At 44.4% G+C, this 22,796-nt stretch overlaps 8 protein-coding genes across 8 annotated transcripts; 4 read left to right on the top strand and 4 right to left on the bottom strand.

Annotated features, from left to right (window-relative positions):
• Positions 1-7,003: 7,003 nt before the first annotated feature.
• K444DRAFT_626514 (uncharacterized protein) lies at positions 7,004-7,459 on the bottom strand (the record flags this gene model as incomplete). The annotated part of the gene is made up of 1 exon (XM_024882661.1): positions 7,004-7,459. One exon carries the CDS (start codon positions 7,457-7,459, stop codon positions 7,004-7,006), a length of 456 nt encoding a protein of 151 aa, XP_024740730.1.
• A 1,650-nt stretch (positions 7,460-9,109) lies between these two features.
• Positions 9,110-11,161, bottom strand: K444DRAFT_609637 (putative carboxypeptidase Y). Its single transcript, XM_024879610.1, has 4 exons — positions 10,468-11,161; positions 10,059-10,419; positions 9,508-9,974; positions 9,110-9,448 (listed from the first exon to the last, which is right to left on the bottom strand). Exons 1-4 carry the CDS (start codon positions 11,059-11,061, stop codon positions 9,377-9,379), a joined length of 1,494 nt encoding a protein of 497 aa, XP_024740729.1. The 5' UTR covers positions 11,062-11,161; the 3' UTR covers positions 9,110-9,376.
• A 451-nt stretch (positions 11,162-11,612) lies between these two features.
• On the top strand, positions 11,613-12,712 carry K444DRAFT_319837 (uncharacterized protein). The gene is made up of 2 exons (XM_024871870.1): positions 11,613-12,050; positions 12,103-12,712. The coding sequence occupies exons 1-2, from the start codon at positions 11,727-11,729 to the stop codon at positions 12,658-12,660; spliced, it is 882 nt and encodes a 293-aa protein (XP_024740728.1). The 5' UTR covers positions 11,613-11,726; the 3' UTR covers positions 12,661-12,712.
• Positions 12,713-13,022: 310 nt separating this feature from the next.
• K444DRAFT_626510 (uncharacterized protein) lies at positions 13,023-14,146 on the bottom strand (the record flags this gene model as incomplete). Its single annotated transcript, XM_024882660.1, has 2 exons — positions 13,023-13,883; positions 13,943-14,146. The coding sequence occupies 2 exons, from the start codon at positions 14,144-14,146 to the stop codon at positions 13,023-13,025; spliced, it is 1,065 nt and encodes a 354-aa protein (XP_024740727.1).
• A 1,492-nt stretch (positions 14,147-15,638) lies between these two features.
• Positions 15,639-16,309, bottom strand: K444DRAFT_609634 (uncharacterized protein). The gene has a single exon (XM_024879609.1). The coding sequence runs from the start codon at positions 16,244-16,246 to the stop codon at positions 15,863-15,865; it is 384 nt and encodes a 127-aa protein (XP_024740726.1). The 5' UTR covers positions 16,247-16,309; the 3' UTR covers positions 15,639-15,862.
• A 295-nt stretch (positions 16,310-16,604) lies between these two features.
• On the top strand, positions 16,605-18,516 carry K444DRAFT_609633 (homoserine acetyltransferase). Its single transcript, XM_024879608.1, has one exon. The coding sequence runs from the start codon at positions 16,703-16,705 to the stop codon at positions 18,275-18,277; it is 1,575 nt and encodes a 524-aa protein (XP_024740725.1). The 5' UTR covers positions 16,605-16,702; the 3' UTR covers positions 18,278-18,516.
• A 650-nt stretch (positions 18,517-19,166) lies between these two features.
• On the top strand, positions 19,167-20,535 carry K444DRAFT_522155 (DUF914-domain-containing protein; the record flags this gene model as incomplete). Its single annotated transcript, XM_024874185.1, has 3 exons — positions 19,167-19,429; positions 19,476-19,731; positions 19,789-20,535. The coding sequence occupies 3 exons, from the start codon at positions 19,167-19,169 to the stop codon at positions 20,533-20,535; spliced, it is 1,266 nt and encodes a 421-aa protein (XP_024740724.1).
• Positions 20,536-21,751: 1,216 nt separating this feature from the next.
• K444DRAFT_609631 (uncharacterized protein) lies at positions 21,752-22,377 on the top strand (the record flags this gene model as incomplete). The annotated part of the gene is made up of 1 exon (XM_024879607.1): positions 21,752-22,377. A coding segment is annotated over exon 1 (251 nt), but the record flags the coding sequence as incomplete, so codon positions are not given.
• Between the last annotated feature and the right edge of the window lie 419 nt (positions 22,378-22,796).

The following is a 22,796-nucleotide window of genomic DNA, read 5'->3' as shown; positions in this document are numbered from 1 at the left end:
CTATTTTAGGTCTTATTTCCTTATAGATATATATATACTTGGAATTTATAATTAATACTTTAAAGTAATACTCTTTAATTAGTTCTTATATAATTTAAAAGTTAGGCTACTAAATTTAATGCTTTTATAATACTTAAATTTACCTAAGTTTATAAAGTCTTATAATTATTAGGGCCTTTATAATTCTTTATCTTTTAAGTTTAATATCTAAATAGTATTATATATTCTGCCTTTAATATAAAGGAGGCTCCTAAAAGTCTAGGGTTATAAAGGGATTTTTATATTAAGGATATATTAAGGATATATTATATTATAATAATGAAATTATAGGTATTTATATATAGATATATAATATATTAGACTAGCTATACTAAAAACCATACTATATCTATATATAAAGTTACTAATTACTTTATATTAATACTAGACCTATATAGTTATATAACTTTATATAATTAGCTAGTTATAGAAAAGCCCCAAAGCCCGAAACTTATAAAGAGTCTTAAGGGCTTTGGGGCTTCCGGACTATTACTAGTATCTAGTACTTTTTGGGAAAAGAGTATAATATGTTCTATAATAGGTAACTTATTATAAACTATTTAATCTTTAAGTTAAGCGGGAAATCTGAGGGCCGGACTCGTAATTTAAGTCTTATTAAGGTTATTAAAGTTTTTGCTAGCTAGTACTATAGATTTAATAAAAATATTACGGGAATTCTATAGGTTCTATCCTAATCTATCTAGAAAGTATATATAGTATATCTCTTTATTTATTCCGATATTTATATATAATTCCTGAGAGCCGAACTATTACCTAAGAAAGGAGTAAGAAGGCTAGACTAATACCTTTAAAAACCAAGGCTTTAATAAGTTTATCTAGAAAAGCTTATTAATTCTTCTAAAGATAATCTAAGAAAAGTTTGAGTTTATTATATATTATAACTCGTATAACTAGGGATAGGAACTACTCTAATAGGCCAGAAAGAGTTTCTTATATGGCTTATTTATATAACTAGGGACAGGGACTTGAGTTTATTATATGGAATTATCTATATATAGAGACTCTTGCTATAAACTCCTTATTTAGATTAATTAGTTAAACCTATTTTTAATACTAAGTCTTTATTAAGGTAATTTCCCGCTTCTAGAGGCTTTAGATAAAGTAGCTAATAAGTTTCTTAGCTATTAGCTAAGACTTATTAGCTAGAAAATCTATAAGTAGTAGATAAGATTATAAAGTAGAACTTCCCTAATTATAATACTAAGATATTTTATTATAGTATAAAGTAATTAGATATAGAAGCCCTATTAAATATAATATATCTCGAACTATAAGTTTATAAGATAGGTATAGGGAATCTTAGTACTTAACTAGTACTATAGTCTAGCCCAAAGGCACCTATTATCCTTTATACCTAATTTAATAGGAATAAGAAGTGTCTATATTTTAACTCGAGAAATAATTAGGACTTTTATATAAACTTAGGGTAATAGTTTACTCTATAGAAAAAGAATAGACCAGAAATACTCATATTATATTAATTTTTAGGAAGGGTTATAGTAAATATTATAACTCCTGAAATACTCTTAAGAAAGCTTTCCCGAACTAAAATAGGCTGGTTTATAATCCCAAAAGATCTATAAGAGTTTTATATACCCGAGAATATAAATACTTAAAGTAAATACTATTTGAGTCCTAACCTATAATAAAAGAAAAGTAAAGTATATAAAATAAAATATATAAAGTAAAAGTAAAATAAAATACCCGGATATTTAATAAATAAAAAGCCTAATTATGGGTTATAAGAACTAGTACTAACTAGATATATATATAGTAATATTAAAGGAAAGGTAAGGTAAGGGGAACTAAAAAGTAAGTTAGTATATATTTCGTAAAAGTAAACGGGAAGATATCTAAATAGCCTAAAGGCAAGAAGTATATATTAAAAAAGTTAAGATTAGAGAGAGAAAGGCTATTTCCTATAAGAATAAGTTAGTATATATTCTAAGATAAAGAATTAGGGTACTTAGTAGTGGCCTAAAGGCTTTTATAAGTATTAAAAGAAGGGAGGAGGTATTAAAGTTCGGAGGAATCTAAATAGGAGTTAGTTTCTTTTTTGGAAGTTTAAGAGAAGGTATTCCTAAAGGGCCTAAAGGTATAAAAGGTATTAGAAAAGAAAAGAAGGAGATATTAGAGAAGGAAAGAAGGGATCTAAAATTTAGCTTTCTAAGGAGCAAGTAGGTTAAAGACTTATAGTATAGGAATTCTGGATAAAAGTAACCCGGAAGTAGTAGTTAGGTATTAGCTTTTAGTATTATTAGTAGAAGTATTAAAGGAGGAGGAATTTGGAGGAGGGGTTTGGAGAGATTTGGAGGAGAAGAGGAAGGTTATAAAGTAGTCAGATACTAGCTCTTAATATTAATAGAAGAAGTATTAAAGAAAGAGAAGTTTGGAAAAGGGGTTCGGAAAAGAAGTAAGGAGGAGAAATAAGGAGGAGTAAGGAAGAGGAAAGAAAGGTTATAAGGTAGTTAGATACTAGCTCTTGGTATTAATAGAAATATTAATAAAGGTATTAATAAAGGTATTAATAGAGAAGGTATTAGTAAAGAATAGAAGCTCTTAGTATTAATAGTAAAATTAAAAAAATATAGAAGAAGAATAGAGGTTTTGGAATAAAGATAAAATAGAGTTATAGTTTTATAGAAAATAAAGTTACTAGTACGAGGTAATTATATTATTATATAATTCTATATTTACTTTTATTATTTATTAAGAATATATATTTCTTAGGAGAAAGTATTACTTAGAATTCTTAAGCTTTTCTAATTTAATAATTATATATTTGAAAAATAAGAAATAAATATAATTATATATACTAGAATAAGGGAATTTTTCTTATCTAAAAATTATAATTATAGTATTACTAAATATAGAAATATAGAAGTTTATATAATAAGCTATATATAGAGATTTAAGGAGATTTAAATTACCTTAAATTATTTATAATTAGTAAAGTAAATTAGCTAACTATACGGGTCGAGTATAGTTTAATTATTATTAGTATATCTTAGCTTTTACGAATTAGTAAGAGAAAGAATATTTATATTTTTATTTTTATAACTATAATACCTAAAATTATAATTTTTTTAATATTTAAATATACTTAACCTAGGGTTATTAAGTACTAATATTTCTATTTTCAGGTATTATTTATTATAAATTTATTCGGATTTAAATAATTATATTAAATATATATCTTTATATCTTAAAAGTAAATAATAAAGATATAGCTATACTAGCTTTAACTTTAGCCTTAATCTTAACCTTAATCTTCTTCTAAAAATAACTTTAATTCCAATATATAATACTATTATTAAAGCTTTCCTTTATTAAAGACATATTAAATATGGCTTTAGGTAGTGGTTTTAGTAAAGGCAAAAGTAATAGAAAAAGTAATAAAGCTATAAATAAGTAGAAAGATAATATTTATAATATATTCTCTAATAATTCAGACTTAGTTTATAATATTCTTTTCTATTAATATATTTAACTAATAAACTTCTCTATTTCTTAATCTCCTCTTTATATATAACTTCTTCTTTTTTCTCTATAATAATACTTTAATTTTCTTATATTACCCGATAATATTACTAAAGTAATAAAGCAAATTAATAATAAGGCTAAAGTTAGAGAGATAAAGCTATACTAGGGTAAGAAGCTAAAGGAATTAGAGAAAAGTAAGGTAAATCTAGAGATAAGCTTAGTATATACTTATAGAACCGAATTCTCTTAAGCTTATATTACTTATAGTAATAAGAAGAGACCGAGAAATTCTTTTAAATACTATATAGTTATAAAAGGCGAATTTAATAATACTTATATAAATTATAGATATAATAATAATAGTAAAGTCTATACTTTCTATTAATTTAATACTAATCCTACCAAGTCTGGAAAGCCTTGCTCCGTATCTATAAAACCCTTTATACTAAAGCCTTAATCGCCTATAAAATATAGAAAGCGAGTATAAAAACAGATATAAGGTCAGAAGATAATAGGGAAGGAGGTTATAGTAGAGGAGAATAAGGATACTAGAGGAGAAGGAGATAAAGGAAATATAGATAATTCGAGTAATATAGGTAATATAGAGGATATAGAGAGTAAGGGAGATAGAGATATATCTCATAATCTATGGGATTTGCCTTACGGACTATATAAGCTAAGGGGGGGTTAGGAGTAGTCGAGAATAAGGCGTATATACTGTACTTTTTTTTTTTTAGTAAGGTATAGGAGGGTGGGTGCGAAAATCAGAAAATCAGAAAATCAGAAAATCACTTTTCGCTTCTCGGATTTGTCCGCTAGCCCGCTAATGGCCTCAGTAGCGGGGTGCTGCTGCCTGGGTATGCATTTTGAAGGATCAAAGAATATTTAGATATGATAAGGTTTGATTCTGGGAGGCCATAGTGGAAGTGGGGAAACTGAGGGCTATATTGACTTGCTCGACACCTCTCTGTTAGGAGGATGACGAAGTTTCCTTGGTAGAGATGGCGATCTTCTCACTGCACTGCGTCAAATCGAGTCAAATCGACGGATCCGCATTGGCCAACACTCATGAAATGATTGTGGGAACACATCGACGGTCCTTTCCCAAGAAAGTAGGCGGGTATTGGTATAGAAAGTTGAAATCCCCGAAAATGCTGAAAATGCCGCCTCAGTAAGCATCAGTGAAATACTTACGTGGAGGATCACCCACGTCGAGCAAGCCCCAATATACGCATGACTGCGTCACCAGCGCCCCTAGCAAGCTGCGAGACTATATCTTCCATACCATTCTGGGTGAATCATCTGAACTGCGATATCTTCAACCCCTTTGTTGACTTGGCGAAGTGAAAAGGGGGCTCGGGCGTGCACGTGAGAGCGTGATCGCCTTGACAACATCGAGGCGTCCCACCTTTAATTAATTTCCCTCCCGAAGACAACTTCGACTATTCCATCCTCTTTCCTCCCTCCAGAACCAAAATCAGAGGGCACCGGCACGAAATGAACCAAGCCAACAATAGTCGGCCAAACCTTCCAGACAACGCGAAACAATATCCTCTTCTCGTTTCCCTCGTCAGAGGGGTTCACTACATTCGGGCACAAATGGAACGCAGACCCGAAATTCAACGTAGAGAGACCGATTGAGTTCTGGAAAGCTTAATTAGCGTTTAGAGAGTCCTCGCTAAGAGAGAGCGATGTCGCGGCTCTACAGGAGAGGCTGAGGGGTGCCGGGATGGATAGTCCTGGTGACGAGGTGAGGCAGGCGGAGAGGGAGTTGATAGCTGCACAGAGGGCGGCGGCGAGTGGAACGAGGAAGCGGAAGGCAGGCGGCGATTCGACAGATGACCGTCGGGAGCATACGAAGCGTCCTTTGCGCAGAGAAAGGAGCAGGCCGAGAGCACGAAGAAACGTATCTACGATCGATTTACGGCGCAATCTGAAATGTCCAAACGGGCGAAGGAGTTTATATATGGCCGATATAAGGAGGCTGTGGGCAAGGGAGATGGCGGCGAGGGGAGCTCAAGATCAGCACCAGCGAATAGGCCGAAGCAGATGGCCATCGACTTCGAAGCCCCTCGAGAAAGGAGCACATCATCAAACCAGACGAGTGGCCGAGAACATTGGGAACAATCTCTCTGGGATGCTTTCTTGGACGAAGATGGAAAGGATGTGGGATATCCGCCTATTGAGCTGAAGAATCAGTGTTCAGCCGATAGAGCACATTTGCATCAAGCTTGTGATGGGTTGGGGCTATTTTATGAGACGGCGGTAACAAGTGTCATGGCTATTGGTCCGCGAGGAATATTCAGGGACAGCAGAGGCTGAAGGAGTTGGATTTGGCAGCTGGGTGGCCTCTGGTGCTATATGTCCCCGATATCGACAATGAACACGAAGAGGGAGAGGATGAGGTGAAGATGCAAGCGAAGAGGCAAGCGAAGTTGAAGATGAGAATGAAAGTGATGATGGAGATAACGAGCCGAACTGAGAACCAGAGGAGGGACAAGAACAGAAATGGCACACAACCAGCACTAAGAGATCAAGTGTCCTCGCATGGCAAGATGTTCTGGCCAGTATGCACCTTTACACACCTGAGATATTCTCCAGTCAATACCGAGTTGGAGCAGATATATGGCGGTTTCGATTTCGGGCGAGGGGCATATAAAGGTATCTTCCATTTTCAAACAAACCGGAGGACCGTATGGTAAATCCGTGCAAGGACGATATCGAAGAGTTCCTCGTTCCTAAAGATATTCCATCTGCCGAAAATCCCACCATGTGTTATCGCTGGAGAGAAAGAGAGTGGGGGAAGAACGTGATTCGGTTGGGCTCAGAAGGAGACCTGCATTAAATGACTCTCTCAGACGGCAGAAGGAGGGTCAATGGCACTTGGGGTTCTAATGGCGACCCTGGAAATGTCGAATTCAGCGGTGTCAATGTTAGTGGTCACACTCCACTTGAACGTGATCGAATGGGCATTAGTATCATTGGAACTATTAGATCAAGCAACATACGGCCAGAAAAATCGGGATTGGTGGGAGAGAGGGTATTAACGAAGAGGGACTAGAAATCTAGGTGAGCTAAGAATTTACATCTGAAAATCGGAAGCGCAAGCTTCCTCCTCTCTATCTCTCTCTTTTTCTCTCCGGCGTTCGATGTCTTAATCTCGAATATACAGTGATCCTTCGGCACACCTCACCTTATCGGCAAGTTTTATTGATGTTGATAGCACCTCATTGACATCTTTTCAAAACTTCGGATTCTCCTTCGTCGGCTCCTTCGCAGCCCTCAGCCCCTCCATAAACTTCCTCCCCGTACTCGGGTGGTCCTTAAACAAGTGTTCGACCACCACTCGCCCCAGCACATTCACCAACCACTACTCCAAATTAAAGTCCGCAAAATTTGGCGCCCTGAAGATCTCCAAGAACTCCACTTCTTCCATCTCACCAGTATTCTCAACGTAATGTCACATGTTCTTTGGTACAATACCCTCATCACCCGACGTATAATTGAACGTCCTGGCGGTCCTACTCGAAACAAAGAACATGATTCCCGCGCTACCGCGGATGAAGAAAGACCATTCGTCTGCAAAAGGATGCCAGTGCATATCCCTGATCCCTCGCTGCTTGATGATCACATGAGCAGCTGAAGCAGTCTTGGAGAGCGGAAAGGTATTCGTATCCGTGATTCTGACTTCTTCCGAGAGCTTCAGTGGATCCTGATCAAGCATTTTATGCGTAAACCGCCACTTCGATTCCTTGATATGTGGTCTATCAGGCATCTCATCGTCTGCAGGAATAGGGATTGAGCCCTGGAAGATATACTTCCCCGATGCAGGAATGTGTGAGAAGATTTCGGGTTCGAGGCGGAAATTCTTGCTCAATACCGAAGTCGGCGCGTGTGCCAGAAAATCAGAGAGCATGAAGGTAGAATCTTCGCTGAAGTTGCCATCGTCGAAGATTAAGAGGAATTCACAACCTCATATTCACACCCGCCAAACTCAGCCCTGGTAGGCAACTCCCTAATCGTCGTCTCCCGCGCCCACCCAACTTCCTCGATCCGCATATGCGAGTCCACAAAACCCCACTTCGTGTTCTTCATTACCCCACTATCAGTTGACGGTGGTTGGAGCATATCTGGATCCTGCTGCTCTGGTGAGAGATTGCGGGGACCTAGGACGGATGAGCCTTTGCCAATGGAATTAGGAGAGGGCAGAGGTTTTAAGCTTGGGCGTCGATTGCGGCATCTGTGGGGTCAAGGTAGGATTTTTTGTAGGGGTTTTCATGGGATTCCGCGGGCTTGCGGGTGGATGGCGCGTCATGTTGGCTCAATTGGGCAGTTTGGGGGAGATTTGGTTCAGATTCTTCTCAACTAGCATGGAAGGAATTTTTTCTTTTAGGTAAGTTGGAGACTTTCTTGATCAAAATTGTGGTTGCTCTCATGGAATCTGTGCCAAGACTTGCCCTGCGAGTTGCTTACCAAACAGTACATCGCCATGTCTCCCAATGCTCTCTTTCCGGCATTCCAATCATGAGCTTCACGTATATCTTTTGCATCAACTATCAATCAAAGTTACTGAGTTAAAATGTTGATTGTCCGAGACAGCTTTGGTACATTTTCAAATAAAATAGCTGTGCTGTTTCGGCGAGGCTATCCGTCAATTTCGTGCCAAAACGAATACAACACCATTCTCAGAGTTCATAAGCGCAGCTCCTGCCTCTGCTCAAAAATTTGGCGCCGAAGTCGGCATTGAATAATCCACATTTAGGGTTCTTTCTTTGTCAAAATGGCTGCGGTGATGGCTTTCCCAATGTTCAAGTTCTCAAGATATATTTTTGTCTTCGAAGATTCGCCGCGTCTTTGTTGCTCCAACCTGCCCGAAACCTGCTATTCCATCCACCAATAATAGCGAGTGTATTCATGTTCCGTCTCTATAGCTATCTGAAGTTCAATTACGAGGAGACTCTGCTAGTCCCTCACAAACCCGACCTGTCTCTCAAAATGCCCTTCCTAACCCGCCGCAGAAAATACAAGCCAGCCTCCCCAACACAAACAGAAAACGAAATCTTTGGAGCGAGAGAAAGCTTCCTAGAAGATGAAGAGTTTGAGATCGCTCTCGAAGAGCATTACGGCCCCACAATCCCCCTGGGACCATCCACCGCGGTGGCCTATCCTCCATCCGGCTTCTCGAATGTACCTGCCACCACAACCATCGGCTCGAAGACTTTTCCTATTCCACACTCTTATCAAATAGTTGATTCCCTGCGCGCTGTACGTTTTTGGCTTTTTTTCCCGACGCGGTGGAAAAGTCCTAAGCAAGACTGATATGTTCCATCGTTACTTTCAGATTATTTGCGTTCATTGGAATTTGTATTATCATTATATGCGTCTTCGCTAGTGGCCGAATGACTGTCGGGGACCGTCTCCATACCAACAACCTAATCTACACGGAGATTATTTCGACATAGCGGCGAAGAAAGTGTTGATTGCTGTGAGAGTTCTATGAACGAGGATCAGTAATCTTTGGAGATGAGGTCGGGCTTGGTCTAAAAAAGCGCGTCATGTCTTGAGGGCCTCTTGGGGTGTATCAACGTAATATTCAATATTAAATTACTTTTCGGCCGTCCGAACTTTCTTCTATTAAAATTATGCGTATATATTGCAAATGAGCCCCTTTGGATTATTGTCAACGAAACGTCTCGTTTTAAACTCCTGATTCAAATCACCTCCAACGTCCCATTCATCCTCTGACCACGTTTCAAGGACCTAATCCATGGAATCTGACGCCAGTATCCCCAATTAAGAAGGATGCCTGGAATGGTGGAGATCAATAGGCCTTCTAATCAAACGACTTGCCTTTCAACCACCTATTGAGCATATCCAATGCTACCTCAGGCTGATCTTGAGGGACCTATCGCGCAGCCAGTTAGCAACTATTTCACTTTCTCACCTCCAATCTGGTCAACATACCATATGTCCCGATCCATCAATCGTCACAAGCGCAAACCTTGTCGTCTTCTCATCCCCATCTACCATCTTAACATTAACCTCCTTGAACATGCCCGCCACCACCTCCTTCCCATCCTTCTCACTCTTCCACGGCTTCAAAGTCAACGACGTGAAAGCAGCTTGGCCCTTCCAAGGCATATTTGCCGTCCAGCGCTTCGCTCCCGCTGTATTGCACGCGAGATCAAGATTCCCTTGGTAGATCAGAACGTCGATTTGGCTGGCTAGGAGATATTGTACTTGAGGTATCATGCTAATTGCGAGATCGTTGGTGAGCTCGAATGCTTGTGAGACGGTATCGGAACCAGCGGTGAAGTTCTTGATCTCTTTAGGGATGCTGAGAGCGGAGAAAGAGGACTCTAGATTGAGATAGTCTTGAAGGAGTTGAGTATTCGCGTAGCAGAAATTGTCAATATCGCAAGGAGCGGTGACTATGTGGTGATGAGCTGTTGTTCATGATGAGAAAAGAGAGGGTTGTGAGATGGTGTTTTGTGGAGGAAGTAGGGAGGTATTACTGTCAAATCGATTGCGACCCCCGGCGTAGGATTCTCCATCATAGAAGTTGATCACGCCAGTCATGCAGACTGTAGACGCAGCTGCACAGATGGCAGGATCAGGGTGGTCGTAACATACTTTCGCTACCTCGAGGCATCGAGGAAGGTTCGTGGCCATGATTTCGCAGCGAGTTTTGTTGAAGACTGGTTCCTTGACACCAGGATTGGTCGTACAAAGAGTTTCCCAGTACCCAAACGCTGTATCCAATGGTGATACATAGCCATTGCCTATGGCCACTGACTTTAACGGTACCTGAGGCCGTTTTGGGTAGATATTGTTCTGGCTGACAATCTGAGCACCAAGTGCGGGGAGATAATGTCCCTATAATATCAGGTCAATGAAGTTTAACGCAAACGAACTTGAACATACAGCATAGCTTTCCCCCGTAATGACCAGTGGTCCCTCGGAGTGTTCCGGGAAAACCTGGCTGACGAACAATTGCAAAAACAGATGCATATCAGCCGCACTAGTGAAAGAATCACCTGGTATTGGCTCTCCCTCATCGAGATATGAGAAACCAACGCCAGCAGGTTGATCCACAAATACCAATGCCGTCTCCTTGTTCCACCCGTACGGGTTATAAACGGTGCCATTTCCGTGCTCATTGATCAGACATGGACCCAATTCCTGGAGCATTCCAAGCATGCTTGAGCCACCAGGGCCTCCGGTAAGCCAGAGAGCAAGCGGCTCTGATCCACTGCTCTTGGTAGCAGCCTCGCTCTTGAAGTACCAGAAGAAGAGATGCTTATGACCGACGTCAAGCCAGCCGGTATACTGATCGACAGGCGTATCGCAGAGTGAGGAATTTTGACGCTTGACGCGAATTGAGTGATCGGGAGATACATCACTTTGAAAGATCGCAAATTCAGAGACGGATTCATCTTCTCTCAAGGGGATCTGAGTGGTGGATGTTCCGGCAGTTGCCAACTGGGCAACTGCTTGGAGCCACAAAAGACACTTCATCGCGGAAGATAGAATTGATCAAATTGTTGACGGATGCTTGAAGAACTGTTCCTATATGCTGGAAGAGTGGTAATCAGACAGAGAAAAATATGGCGTTGCGGTCTTTGGAGGTTGGGGTTGGAACTCCGAGAGATTAGGCATCTAGCTGAGTAGCTCCGCAACCCCGCTATCTGAAACAGGAAGGTGGGCTGACGAGCGCTGGAAGCGTACCTGCAGATCTAGCCAGCGCCATTGGCAGAGCCGAATTTCCTCTTGATGAAACACTAGAAATAGAAATCAAATGTAAGATGGTGGTGGATCGATGATTGTACTTAGTGATCATTACGGACCCAGCACTAGCAGTAAACCTAATTTTACATCACGTGATTGCCCCCCGGCCCCTTTCTTCTCGACAATCGGCCGTTGTATGCATTGGCAGCTTGCCGAGAAGATTTGACCCGGACGCCCAAGCCCCTGCTGCGCCCAATTTCGATCCTTCTACTTTACTACGCCCCCCCCTAAATAAAACGTAGCGTGGCAAGGTTGGCACGGCCATTTTGGTGTAGATTATACCCTGGCCGAGCTACGTTTTATTTAAGAGTACCATGATGCTTTAAATACTCCCTCTCGATTCTTAGCACGTCGTCTCTTGGCCCTCGCTACGCCTGACACACTTTCCATCCAAGATGACCTCATTCCTCCTCCTTCAATCGTTGATATTGTATCTCGCCCCTCTCGCCTCAGCGACATGTTACTATCCCGATGGCACGATCGAGACAAGCAATGAGTACCAACCTTGTGTCGCGACGGTAGGAACATTCTCCATGTGCTGCGCAACGAACCGCGCCCAACTCCCAGATCAATGTCTCCCCAATGGATTATGTCACAATCCGTGTGCAACTTCGGGCTTCTGCGGTGACTCGACAGGTGGCCAATACTGGCGTGAGTCGTGTACGGACCCGACTTGGAGCAGCCCCTATTGTTTGAAGAACGTTTGCACGAATAAGGCTGTAAGCGTCCTGAACCTGAAGTGAAATCGAACAAAGTGCTGAGGATTCAAAGCAGAGTGGCGGTTCGTCTAATGGTACTGCTGCCGTATCCCTTTGTGTTGCAGACGGGACGTGGTGCTGCGGAGGAGACTTGAATTCAACTGCCTGTTGCGCGTCGAATGTCGTTCGGGTTGCGATAGCGGCGACGGTGGGAGTATCGAGCACGAGCACGAGCACGAGCACAAGCACAAGCACGAGCGCTACGATATCTACGAGCAACACTAGCAACCCGACAATAACGAGCACCGGCACTTCAACATCTTCAAGCGCAATACCACCGGTATCGTCAAGCAATAACGGGGAGAGGGTTAAGCTGGGGGTTGGCCTCGGAGTTGGAGCTGCATGCATACTTGTTACTGCCATTGCTGCTTACCTCTTGTTAAGGAAAAGCAGACGAGAAAAAGAGCAATACGGGTCGGTCCAAAGTGGAAATACCCAAGGATATGTTGGTCCAATTGTCTCGCCAAAGGCAGAGTTGGACACTAGGGTTTATGAGAGAGCCGAGCTAGGTTCGGGAAATCATCAGACGCCATATTCGGGGAATGTAGTGTACCATGAAGTTCATGCTTGAGACAAAAAGGCAAATCAAGTTTACAAAAGTACTTTGAGGATGCATCCCTTTCCTCGCCGGTGCCAAATCTGCATTGGCAGGCGGACATGTCGATTGCAGACATCTAATATAGGATTTGAAGAGCAGTCAAACTAAGAAAGCAAAAATGAGAAGGGGACGACGACTGGCACACCCAGCACTTACTGGAAATATCTGAAAATGAGGCGTGAATCGGGAACAAACTCGAATGTCTTGAGTATGTCATTAACGAGGGTATATCTTTCGCAGAAGCGCAAATGTGGCCTTGAAAGGTGGGGCTCTCTGCCACCGACCCACTCCCAGTGCAAGCTCTAGCCATAACTCCGAGTCCGCGAAACACTCCCCTAAACAGCCCAATAAACATCAATCTTCACCTCTTCAACATAATTGACCCAACCACCATATCTCGCCTTTCCCCACACCGTCACCACATCTCCGACTTTCAGATTCCGCACATATTCTCCATTGCCAGTTGCTCTGCCCCGACCTTCCCCATCAAGTTTCTTTCCATCAATCGAGTCAGGGTCCATAACATTATCGGTACAGGACCAAGTGATAACGTGTTCCTTCGTGTCTCTTGTTCCTGTTCGATTTCTCTGCAAGCAATCCAAGCCCGGGTCAGGTCCGTGACGGAATTCGACCTTCGTTTCTGGGGGCTCTGTGGCGGTTGTTCGCGTTTCTGTTCGTGGAGATATGGTGCGTGTAGTACAGATGATCGGTTCTGCGTCCGGGTTTGCTGATTGCGGATCTGGAAGGTAAAAATAGGGAAGCAGCTTCTCTCTATTGGCTGCATGAAACTCTCCTATAATCTCCTCAACATCGGAACGAGAATGAAAGTGCTGCCATGCAAGAGATTCTGTTAAATGAAATGGAGGTAACTGACGGTCGCGTATAGCGGACAAGGTCTCTAGACCAACATCAAACCAAGTCGAAGAGCCCCTATATGTGCCTCTGCAACCAGGGGGTCCTCCCCATCCTTGGTCGTGGCTCTTGATTGTGAAGACTATCTTTCGGCAGGGAAACTCTCCTCGAGGCACTGCGTCTCGAGACCAGTAATCGATCACTTCCTCCGTGGCATTGATTGGAAAATCACCAGACTCGGCCCATGGTTCTGAGGGTATTGAGGGGTATTCGTCGACGATTGTCATTGGTAACGCAGTGGGATTCTCTTTTGTAGGGAAGTAGCCAAGGGGATATGATCTCAACTATAATTTATTAGCATGTGAGAACCATATTAAGGAGCACCAGGAGGTTGCCAACTCACCAAGAGCTTGTTCTCGCGTTCTCGGCCTGAAAGGATGCTGACCTCCCCGTTGGTTCTGCAAGTCGTAGTCTTGACCCAGTAATCCGCGGAGTCGATAATGGCATCAACCAATTCTAATGGTAGCTTACCCTTCTTTATCAGGATCTGCTTGACAACAAGAACATCCTCAGGGGACGGTATGTATTGATTTGATGTCCCGGCCATGGTTCCTAACAGTGCAGTGGAGAGTGTTGTAAAAAGGTTCCAGACGGACATGTGCGTGGTGACTTGAGTTTCCTTAATTGGGGGTTCGTTCTTGGATGAGATTTATTCAATGTGATTGATGCGTAAGGTGGTGAAGGAAAGAAGGTTTCGTGCAAAATATGGGGTTGACTTACAAGTTATTGTGGAGTGATGCCTGAGAGAGAAAGGTGGCAAATGACGTTTCTCGGCAAGGCTGTCACAACACTAATGCAAGGCTGACAGTTTTGGACCTGGACGAATCAGCCTCCCATATTTCACCATGCGGAGAACTTGAATGTCCCTGAAGTTCGAAAAATACACTAAAGGTCGAGTATTTAATAGTAATTGGTCGATTCGAATCATGTGAAATGGTCAAAACAGGTGCAAAAGTCCGAGCGAAATTTCTGTGCATTTGGCTAGGAAGGGGAAGGACTATTAAACTCAATGTACCGGGCTGACCTCGGACATTGGATCAGATGTGCAACAAAATTTATCAAGGGGACCTTCACTTAAGTTGTCGATAGACTTGTTTTGAGATAAGATGTGTAATCAATTTCAGCATCAACTCGAGGCGAAACTCACTTGATCAGTAGCCCACCTTTCTACTACATGATGCATGCTGTTTTCCAGACCCCTGTGAAGAGGAATTATTCACTAACCTAGAATATCGAATCTAGAGTCTAATAGCAGAACACTCTAGGGTATCTTTGCAAAGTCATTTCTCAAAGACACAACGGACTAGTGGATTCTCCCTACCAATCTCCAGACTCCTTATTTGGAGCTGATGGAAAGGCTGTTCACGGTCTCGGGATTGAAGTCCTTCCTTGAAAGGGGATTTCTCCAAGCAGTGGCGTCGAGTAGTTAGAAGTTTGATGGCGAAAGAAGCTGAGGGACAGGTTTAAAGTCATATTAAAGAGCAGGCGTTTGAGCAGCCCTTACAACTTCAAGGACATGTTTTTATTTAGGTGATGGTTCTAAACCTATAACCCTTAATCACACTACCCCGGTCCGTCAATTATTCTATACTACTAGAAAGCCAATAACGACATTTCAATTTCCCTTAGAATTATCATTCTCAAAACATCTCTACAAAAACCTAAAATCTCATTCTCTCACATCCCCTCAAACAACCATCATTCTCTCTATCGTCTTCCTTTGTATATATTTCACATATCCGATACAGGGTTTGTCTCTATCCACAACAGGAGATAGCACCAGGATCCCGACCCTAGAAGCTCGAGATTCGTCGAAAGGAGCATTCGTCGGCATTATCATAGGAACTTTACCGGGGCTGGTCATACTAAGTCTGCTGAGCATGTGTTGTTTGAAAGGGTACTGTTCATGAGCACTCTGAATGGCCTGGGTCGGGTAAGGGCCAGATAGATACCAGGGGAGAAAGGATGTATCAGAATCACGCTGAGCTTTGACTTTTGAGAATACAGGTGAAGGAAAAATCATGCATTCCTATCATATTCCCATTGTCTTCGCCGATTACCGAATCCATCTGAGTGCCGTCTTGATCCTCTCACCCCATTCCGAATAAACTCAAACCCATCACCAGTCACTTTTCAAACCCACACAAAGGAGTCAAACCAACGTCAATCTCATCTCTATTCTTCCGCCAGCCTCGCTCATCTGATCACACCTTACTCCCCAACAAAGCCCTAACCACACTCTCCGCATCCCCCTCCAAACCCTTCAATCCCATCTCCCCACTTCCCTCGAGCCAACCTCTCGCCTTCTCGACAGCCATGCTACAAACACCCTCTTCCTCACCCGCGCAAATCTCAAGCCACTTAACCACAAGCGGCGTAGCACAGATTCCCTTATCAAAGTCATATTGTCTCTCGACACCTTCCTTCTCCCCATCCTAACCACGAATTTGAAGATTTCAGATTCAGAGCCAGACCACGTACCTTGGAAAGTTTGAAGTTCGATGAGACGGGCAATTTTCTCTTGTATGGTCTTGGAGGACCAATCGACCATTGGCTGAGAGGGCAATTCGAGGCCAGAAATTGGAGGGTAGTCAATCTCACCAGAGTCAGAAATCGAAGACTTCGAGGCCAAAAAATTTGGTCCCATGATGGTTCAGTGTGTTTAAGATAGTTTACAAGTGTCCCTCACCATGAGGTCGTGAGACTCTCGACTTGGCCGTAGCATACGGAAGCCGCCAACAGACATCAGGAAGCGAGCTATTGGGGGTGAAAATAAAGAATGGAAACCCCTGACGCAAAGAAAGCGGACAGTCCATTCATATGCCATCGACCTATGGTAGATCAAATGTGCTATCAAAAGTTCAACACCATAGTGGTAATCGTCAGATGGAAGCAACCTCGGTTGAGATGTTCAGGGGCTCTCGGCTACGCGGGTGGCTGAAAGAACCTTGCTGCAGTCACGTCCAAGCACGCAATATCGGCGTCCTGGGCCTGGCTTGCATCACCGAAATCGCTGACAAAAGCTCTAGATGCTACTTTTTTGTCCGCCCTCAAGAGATCTTGATCTCACGATCAAGTCTCCTTTCAACAAGTATCGGCCGCCATGAATTCAACTCGAAGCATCGTCGCCGCTGCGCGAACAGCAGCAAAACCTTCAAAGAGCATCTCCCGATCCTGGACTCGACATTCTTCACACAAAGCCGCCCCTCCATTATCCCAAGCACCGCGATCCCAAAATGCCTCCCGATCATTCCAGACCCAAGGATCACGGAAAAACACCTCTGCCGGCCTAGCAGAAGCCTCCAACCCCGCAATGGCCTTCCCCTGCCTCGACGCCCTCGAATCCAAGTCCGCAACCCTCGAAGCGCGCTCCCTCTCCAGCGGTCCAGAACCCTCCTACACCAGCGGCGTAACGCTCAACTACCAATGCCACGAACCTTTACTCCTGGACTGGGGCGGCGTGCTCCCGGAATTCAATATAGCATATGAAACATGGGGCACACTCAACGCGGACAAATCGAACGTCATCCTGCTACACACTGGTCTCTCAGCTTCTTCGCACGCGCATTCCACGGAGACGAATCCGAAGCCGGGCTGGTGGGAGAAGTTCATCGGCCCCGGCGGATGTTTAGATACGGACAAATATTTTGTGATTTGTACGAATGTTATAGGAGGGTGTTATGGGAGTACGGGGCCGAGTAGTGTTGATCCGGCCGATGGACACAGGTACGCTACGCGGTTCCCTATACTGACCATGGAGGATATGGTGAGGGCACAATTTCGACTGCTGGATGGGCTGGGCATTGAGAGGTTGTATGCGAGTGTGGGCGCGAGTATGGGAGGCATGCAGAGTTTGGCGGCCGGCGTCTTGTTCCCGGAGAGAGTTGGCAGGATCGCGAGTATTTCGGGCTGTGCGAGGAGTCATCCTTATAGCATTGCCATGCGGCATACGCAGAGACAAGTGTTGATGATGGATCCGAAGTGGAATCGCGGGTTTTACTATGATAGTGTGCCTCCGCATGCTGGGATGAAGCTCGCGAGAGAAATTGCTACGGTTACTTACAGGTCGGGTCCGGAATGGGAGCAGAGATTTGGGAGACGGAGGGCAGATCCGAGTAAGCAGCCAGCGTTGTGCCCCGACTTTCTCATCGAGACATATCTAGACCACGCGGGCGAGAAGTTCTGCTTGGAGTACGACGCCAATAGTCTACTCTATGTAAGCAAGGCGATGGATCTTTTTGATCTTGGTGCAGTGAGTCAGTCTGCGAGCGCGGCACGGCGAGCTGCTCACGCTCAACGATTTGCAAGTGGGCAAGCCAAAGATTCAGATGCTGCTGCATGCAGTCTCTCCCTGCCCGATTCCCCTTACGAGGAACAGCCCGAGTCGAATGCTCCTTCGGATTTAAACAAGCCAGTCTCGCAATCATCGGGACCGCCTGAAGATTTGGTACTTGGCTTGAAGGTTCTGAGAGATCACCCTGCACTGGTGATGGGTGTCGAGAGCGATATTTTGTTCCCTGCGTGGCAGCAGAGGGAGATTGCTGAGACATTGAGGAGAGCGGGGAATAAGAACGTGACGCATGTTGAGCTTGGAGAGGATGTGAGTTTGTTCGGTCATGACAGCTTTTTGCTGGACTTGGAACATATTGGGGGAAATTTGAAGCAGTTCCTCGGGTGACTGGAGAGAAGACAAGAAAGACAACGGAAGACTGGTATTATGCTCAGGCGAGCAGACGAAAAGGGAGAGATTCGGTCTATATGCACCCTTTGACTTGGGAAAGCGAGATGGATACCTGAAGCTCTGCATCGGGACGGCGTTGTTTGGTAGCATTTACAGCCTGCGCGAGCATACACGGGTCTATTGCAAGAGAATCAATGACATGAAGATATTCACCATTCATCCAACCTGACCTCTCGAGCAACGTTCCACAAAATACGAATATGAATGACACCCAACTGACGAGTCGGTTCCAACCTCGCTATCTTCCCCACGCTGCTTCAATCAGATTGTCATACTCAAAACTCGCCCATACAGCACACACCGATCAACGCCACATCTTCATCCCGCTCCCATTCCAAAAATTTACTCTTCGGGCATTCCCGTCGCCACTGCGTGTCTCCTTTTTGGGTTGCCCGCCGCGCAGCTGCCAGGGTAGCTTTCGCCAATCGGCTCCCATTCCGCCCCCTGTTCTCAGCTCTGCGCAAACCTTACTTTTTCGAGCCCCGCTTTCCCACCCCCCATGAAAAATCGCATCTCCCACTTCCACCCTCTTCCTCTCCACAAGCTTCTGTTCCACAACATCGGCTACACGTCAATGTGCCTTGCAGACTTATAGCGACACCAGTGAGCGACTTGAGGTCTTTGCGCTTACTGCCTTTGGGGACGAAGAAAGACTTCACGAGGCTTCATCATCAATTTTTTTTCGAATATTTTTTGCCCGATAAGAGATACCCATACTATTTTAGTTTACCGCACCACTACGGCTTCAGAACAGAATCAACCGCTTCTTCTTGTATATAATTCAGATTCCGAGGACGAGGCAATTGGCGAGGAAAGAGAAAGAGAAATGGAGAATAAGAATTCCGCCAGCAAGGCGACCGGTGTGGAGACCTACGCTGTGGGCAATGGCGAGGGCTATCGCAAGTCTGGCGACGGGCTGGAGGGGAATGGCAGCGGGAGTGTGGAGATGACAGGCCAGAGAGCTGTTACGAATGCTGGGGAGGTTGATCCTGAGGTCTTGGAGCACGCCATCCAGGCGTTGGAGAACAAGAAGACGGTGTGGTGGGCGTACTTGACTACCAAGGACTTCTGGTTGGTGTTGCTTATTGGGTATGTCCTTCTCCCAGTTCAAGATCCAAGACTAATGAATATTCAGACAAGTACTTGCCCTCTGCATCACGGCTACCAACACGTTCTCCTCTCTGCTCGTCAACAAGGGAACTTCAATCCCAGCTTTCCAGACCCTCTTCAATTACATCGTGCTCTGCGCAATCTACACAACCTACACCATCTACCGCTACGGCATGAAGAAATACCTCAAGCTCCTCCTAGTCGACGGGTGGAAATACATCATCCTGAGCTTCATGGACGTAGAAGGAAACTACTTCACCGTCCTTGCCTACCGCTACACCGTACGTCTCCCCTCCCCCTCGCCATCCTTCCCTCTCAAACTAACATAACAATCCCAGAACATCCTCTCCGCCCAACTCCTCAACTTCTGGTCCATAATATGCGTCGTGATTGTCTCCTTCACCCTCCTCCGCGTACGCTACAAATGGGCGCAGATAGCCGGGATCCTGATCTGCTGCGGCGGCATGGGCATGCTTCTAGCCTCCGACCACATCACCGGCTCGAACGGAGGCAATCCTCCCACTCAGCTGAAAGGCGACCTCTTCGGGCTCGCCGGCGCCACGTTCTACGGCCTCTCTAACGTCTTTGAGGAATGGTTTGTCAGCAAGAGACCTATGTATGAGGTGCTCGGTATGTTGGGCCTATTTGGCATAATCATCAACGGCATCACGGCCGCGATCTTCGACCGCGCGTCGTTCGCTTCTGCGACGTGGGATGGGCAGGTAGGCGGGTATATTGTGGGGTATACGCTCGCTTTGACTATCTTCTACACCTTAGCCCCCATCATTCTTCGCATGGCTTCTGCAGCGTTCTTCGATATCTCTCTCCTAACCGGCAATTTCTGGGGGGTGATTATCGGGATCAAGGTCTTTGGGTACACGATTTATTATCTATATCCGATTGCTTTTGTGTTGATTATTCTCGGTTTGATTGTGTACTTCTTGGCGGGCTCCATGTTGGGGGATAGTAAGAAGCCTTGGTTGGGTGCGAATCAGGAGGAGGGGGTGGCGGGATTGGGGACCGCGAAGTTGAAGGCTATTAATGAGGCGAGGAGGGAGGGGCTGGTAGGTGAGGGAATGGCTTAGGTGGTAGTTGTTGTGGGTGAGTGGGGATGACGGAAGGAATGGAGTGAGAGGTGGTGTGGATATTTCTGAATGCTTCTATTTATGAGGAGTTGATTTCTGATTATGTGGAAATCAATGGATGTCTTTCTCGTCTTCACTCTGTACTCTTCTGATTTCTCTTCAATCTGCTTCCCTCGACTCCGTGTCACAATTTTGCTCTAGTGAGCTATTTTTGAATACATTTACAATCGTCGGGTTACACAAGACGTCACTGGTTCGCCATCCTGAGATCCAGTGCAAAGTGCGGCCTATCAGCGAAGCTGTCATGACTCGCAATGTTTGACTTAGAGTGCAAATCGAGGGTTATGGAGCAGCAGTCAAGAAATAATGCGGCCTACCCTACAGGGTTCTTGACTGTCACAAGAGGAGGTTCCGCTGTCAACATTAATAGTTACAGGGGGCTCTTAGCGCTGATTGAGGATGCGCCCCCACTCCCAACTCGATGGGACACATGAAATTTACCAATGATCTTTTCTACTAAGGTCCAAGAAATATTGAAATCTTGCCGACCAGAATAAACGAGCCTCATCTCATACTACTTGGTCTTGTGGCCTCCTTTCGCGAAACTTGGGCTGCTGCCGCCCGACCGGCAGCAGCAAAGCATGCATCGCGGAGGGAATTTCAAAAACCGATTGGGAAACAACAAAATGTGAGCAGAGAACGCCAATTGAATCTTCCTTGATGCTGGAATATTACTCTCCAGTGGGTTGTAAAGGAAAGGAAGAAGGGTGCCGAGAGCTGAGCTGAGGGTTTGCTGGGACCGCACGAGAAAACCTTCCTTCCCCTTGTCAATCTGTCAAAAACCCCCCTTGCCCTTGTCAACACCCCGGTTCCCCTTGTCAATCTCTCGAAAACCCTCCTTCCCCTTGTCAACACCCTGGTTCCCTCGTCATTACTCGTGTGTACCGTGCACAGTAGGATACAGTAAAAAAAACCCTACCCTGAAGTGTGTTTCTAGCACGTTCGCCTCCACAAAACTTTAAATTCCAGTTGTCTTATTCGTTAGTACCCGGTCTTGCAGCGTCTGTGGATCCAGGCAGGGCATGGGTTTATTTGCCAAGTCACCAAGTATGTCAAAACCCCTCCTTCCCCTTGTCAACGAATCACTGCATCGAATCATCGACAACTCAAACATTGCCGAACCCTATTAACTCTCTGAATATTCTTATTTCACAAGACAACCTCAGATTTTTAGTATTTAATCACCGCCTTTTCCCTTCCTCCAAATCTCTCTCCCCTCGCCATCAGACTCATCCCGGGTATCACTTACTATTACCTCATCCGGTACAAAGTGCAAAACTCCTCAGCGCATCGGAAAACACGCCCTCAGTACGAACCCAAGTTAGTTCAAGCATTCACAAACGTCCTTCCCCATATCCATCCTCAAACAAGAAAGTTCACCGCGCCCATCATTCCACAGAAATGCCACCACTCACACAACCCTTATACCTCTGCCATATCTGCTTCCAACTCTACTTCGATCGCATAGAACTCCTAAAACATTATAATTCTTCCCACGGTGATGAGAACGAATTCCCGAAAGATGGAGAGGGTGGGGGAAGTGAGGATGATAGTGAGGATAGCGAGGGAGCTGGGAATGGAGGAGAAGGATGCGTCATGGATAAATATGGAAAAAGGGATCAATCTGGAGAGAGTTTGGATGTGATGTTTCCTACTTGATGAGTTTATCTGATGAGTTTATCTGAGAGGAGCTGAATGGGGGAAGGACGGGAGGGATGATACGGGGAGTTAGAGGGAGTAGGGAAATGCTTTAATTTAGCCATTCTCCATGATATGAGCCGCCTCCATTTAATTCTTTCTGTCAAGTGCTCGAGATGAAGCCTATTCAAGTAGTTGTGTGAACCCCGTAGCAAGCTCTTTCCAACCACTGAAGATTTTGTTACAAGCGATTTTCGCTATCCATACTCTCCCGAATCATCCCCCTTCTCAAGGATTCAGAGATCTCAATCTCATGGCCTTACATAATGATTAAGTGATTGTTCACTACCACATCATCACAACCTCAAGTATGGGCAACATGCAAGCCCCCCATCCTTCCGAAAAAGCTTTCCATTCACACAGCAAATCCACCATCCAACAATGCGTATATCATACATAGCCCCTGCATTCCCCCACCCACCTTTCTCTAAATCAAAACATCCTCCCGCAAAAATCCCAAGTCTCCAGAATCCAAGTATCGCCTCTTCAAAACCCAACACATC

This window comes from Hyaloscypha bicolor (assembly GCF_002865645.1).
Source record: "Hyaloscypha bicolor E unplaced genomic scaffold K444scaffold_49, whole genome shotgun sequence".
In the NCBI taxonomy this organism is placed as follows: domain Eukaryota; kingdom Fungi; phylum Ascomycota; class Leotiomycetes; order Helotiales; family Hyaloscyphaceae; genus Hyaloscypha; species Hyaloscypha bicolor.
Note: the sequence above shows the minus strand (reverse complement) of the source record. Positions and strands in the feature narration are given on the sequence as shown.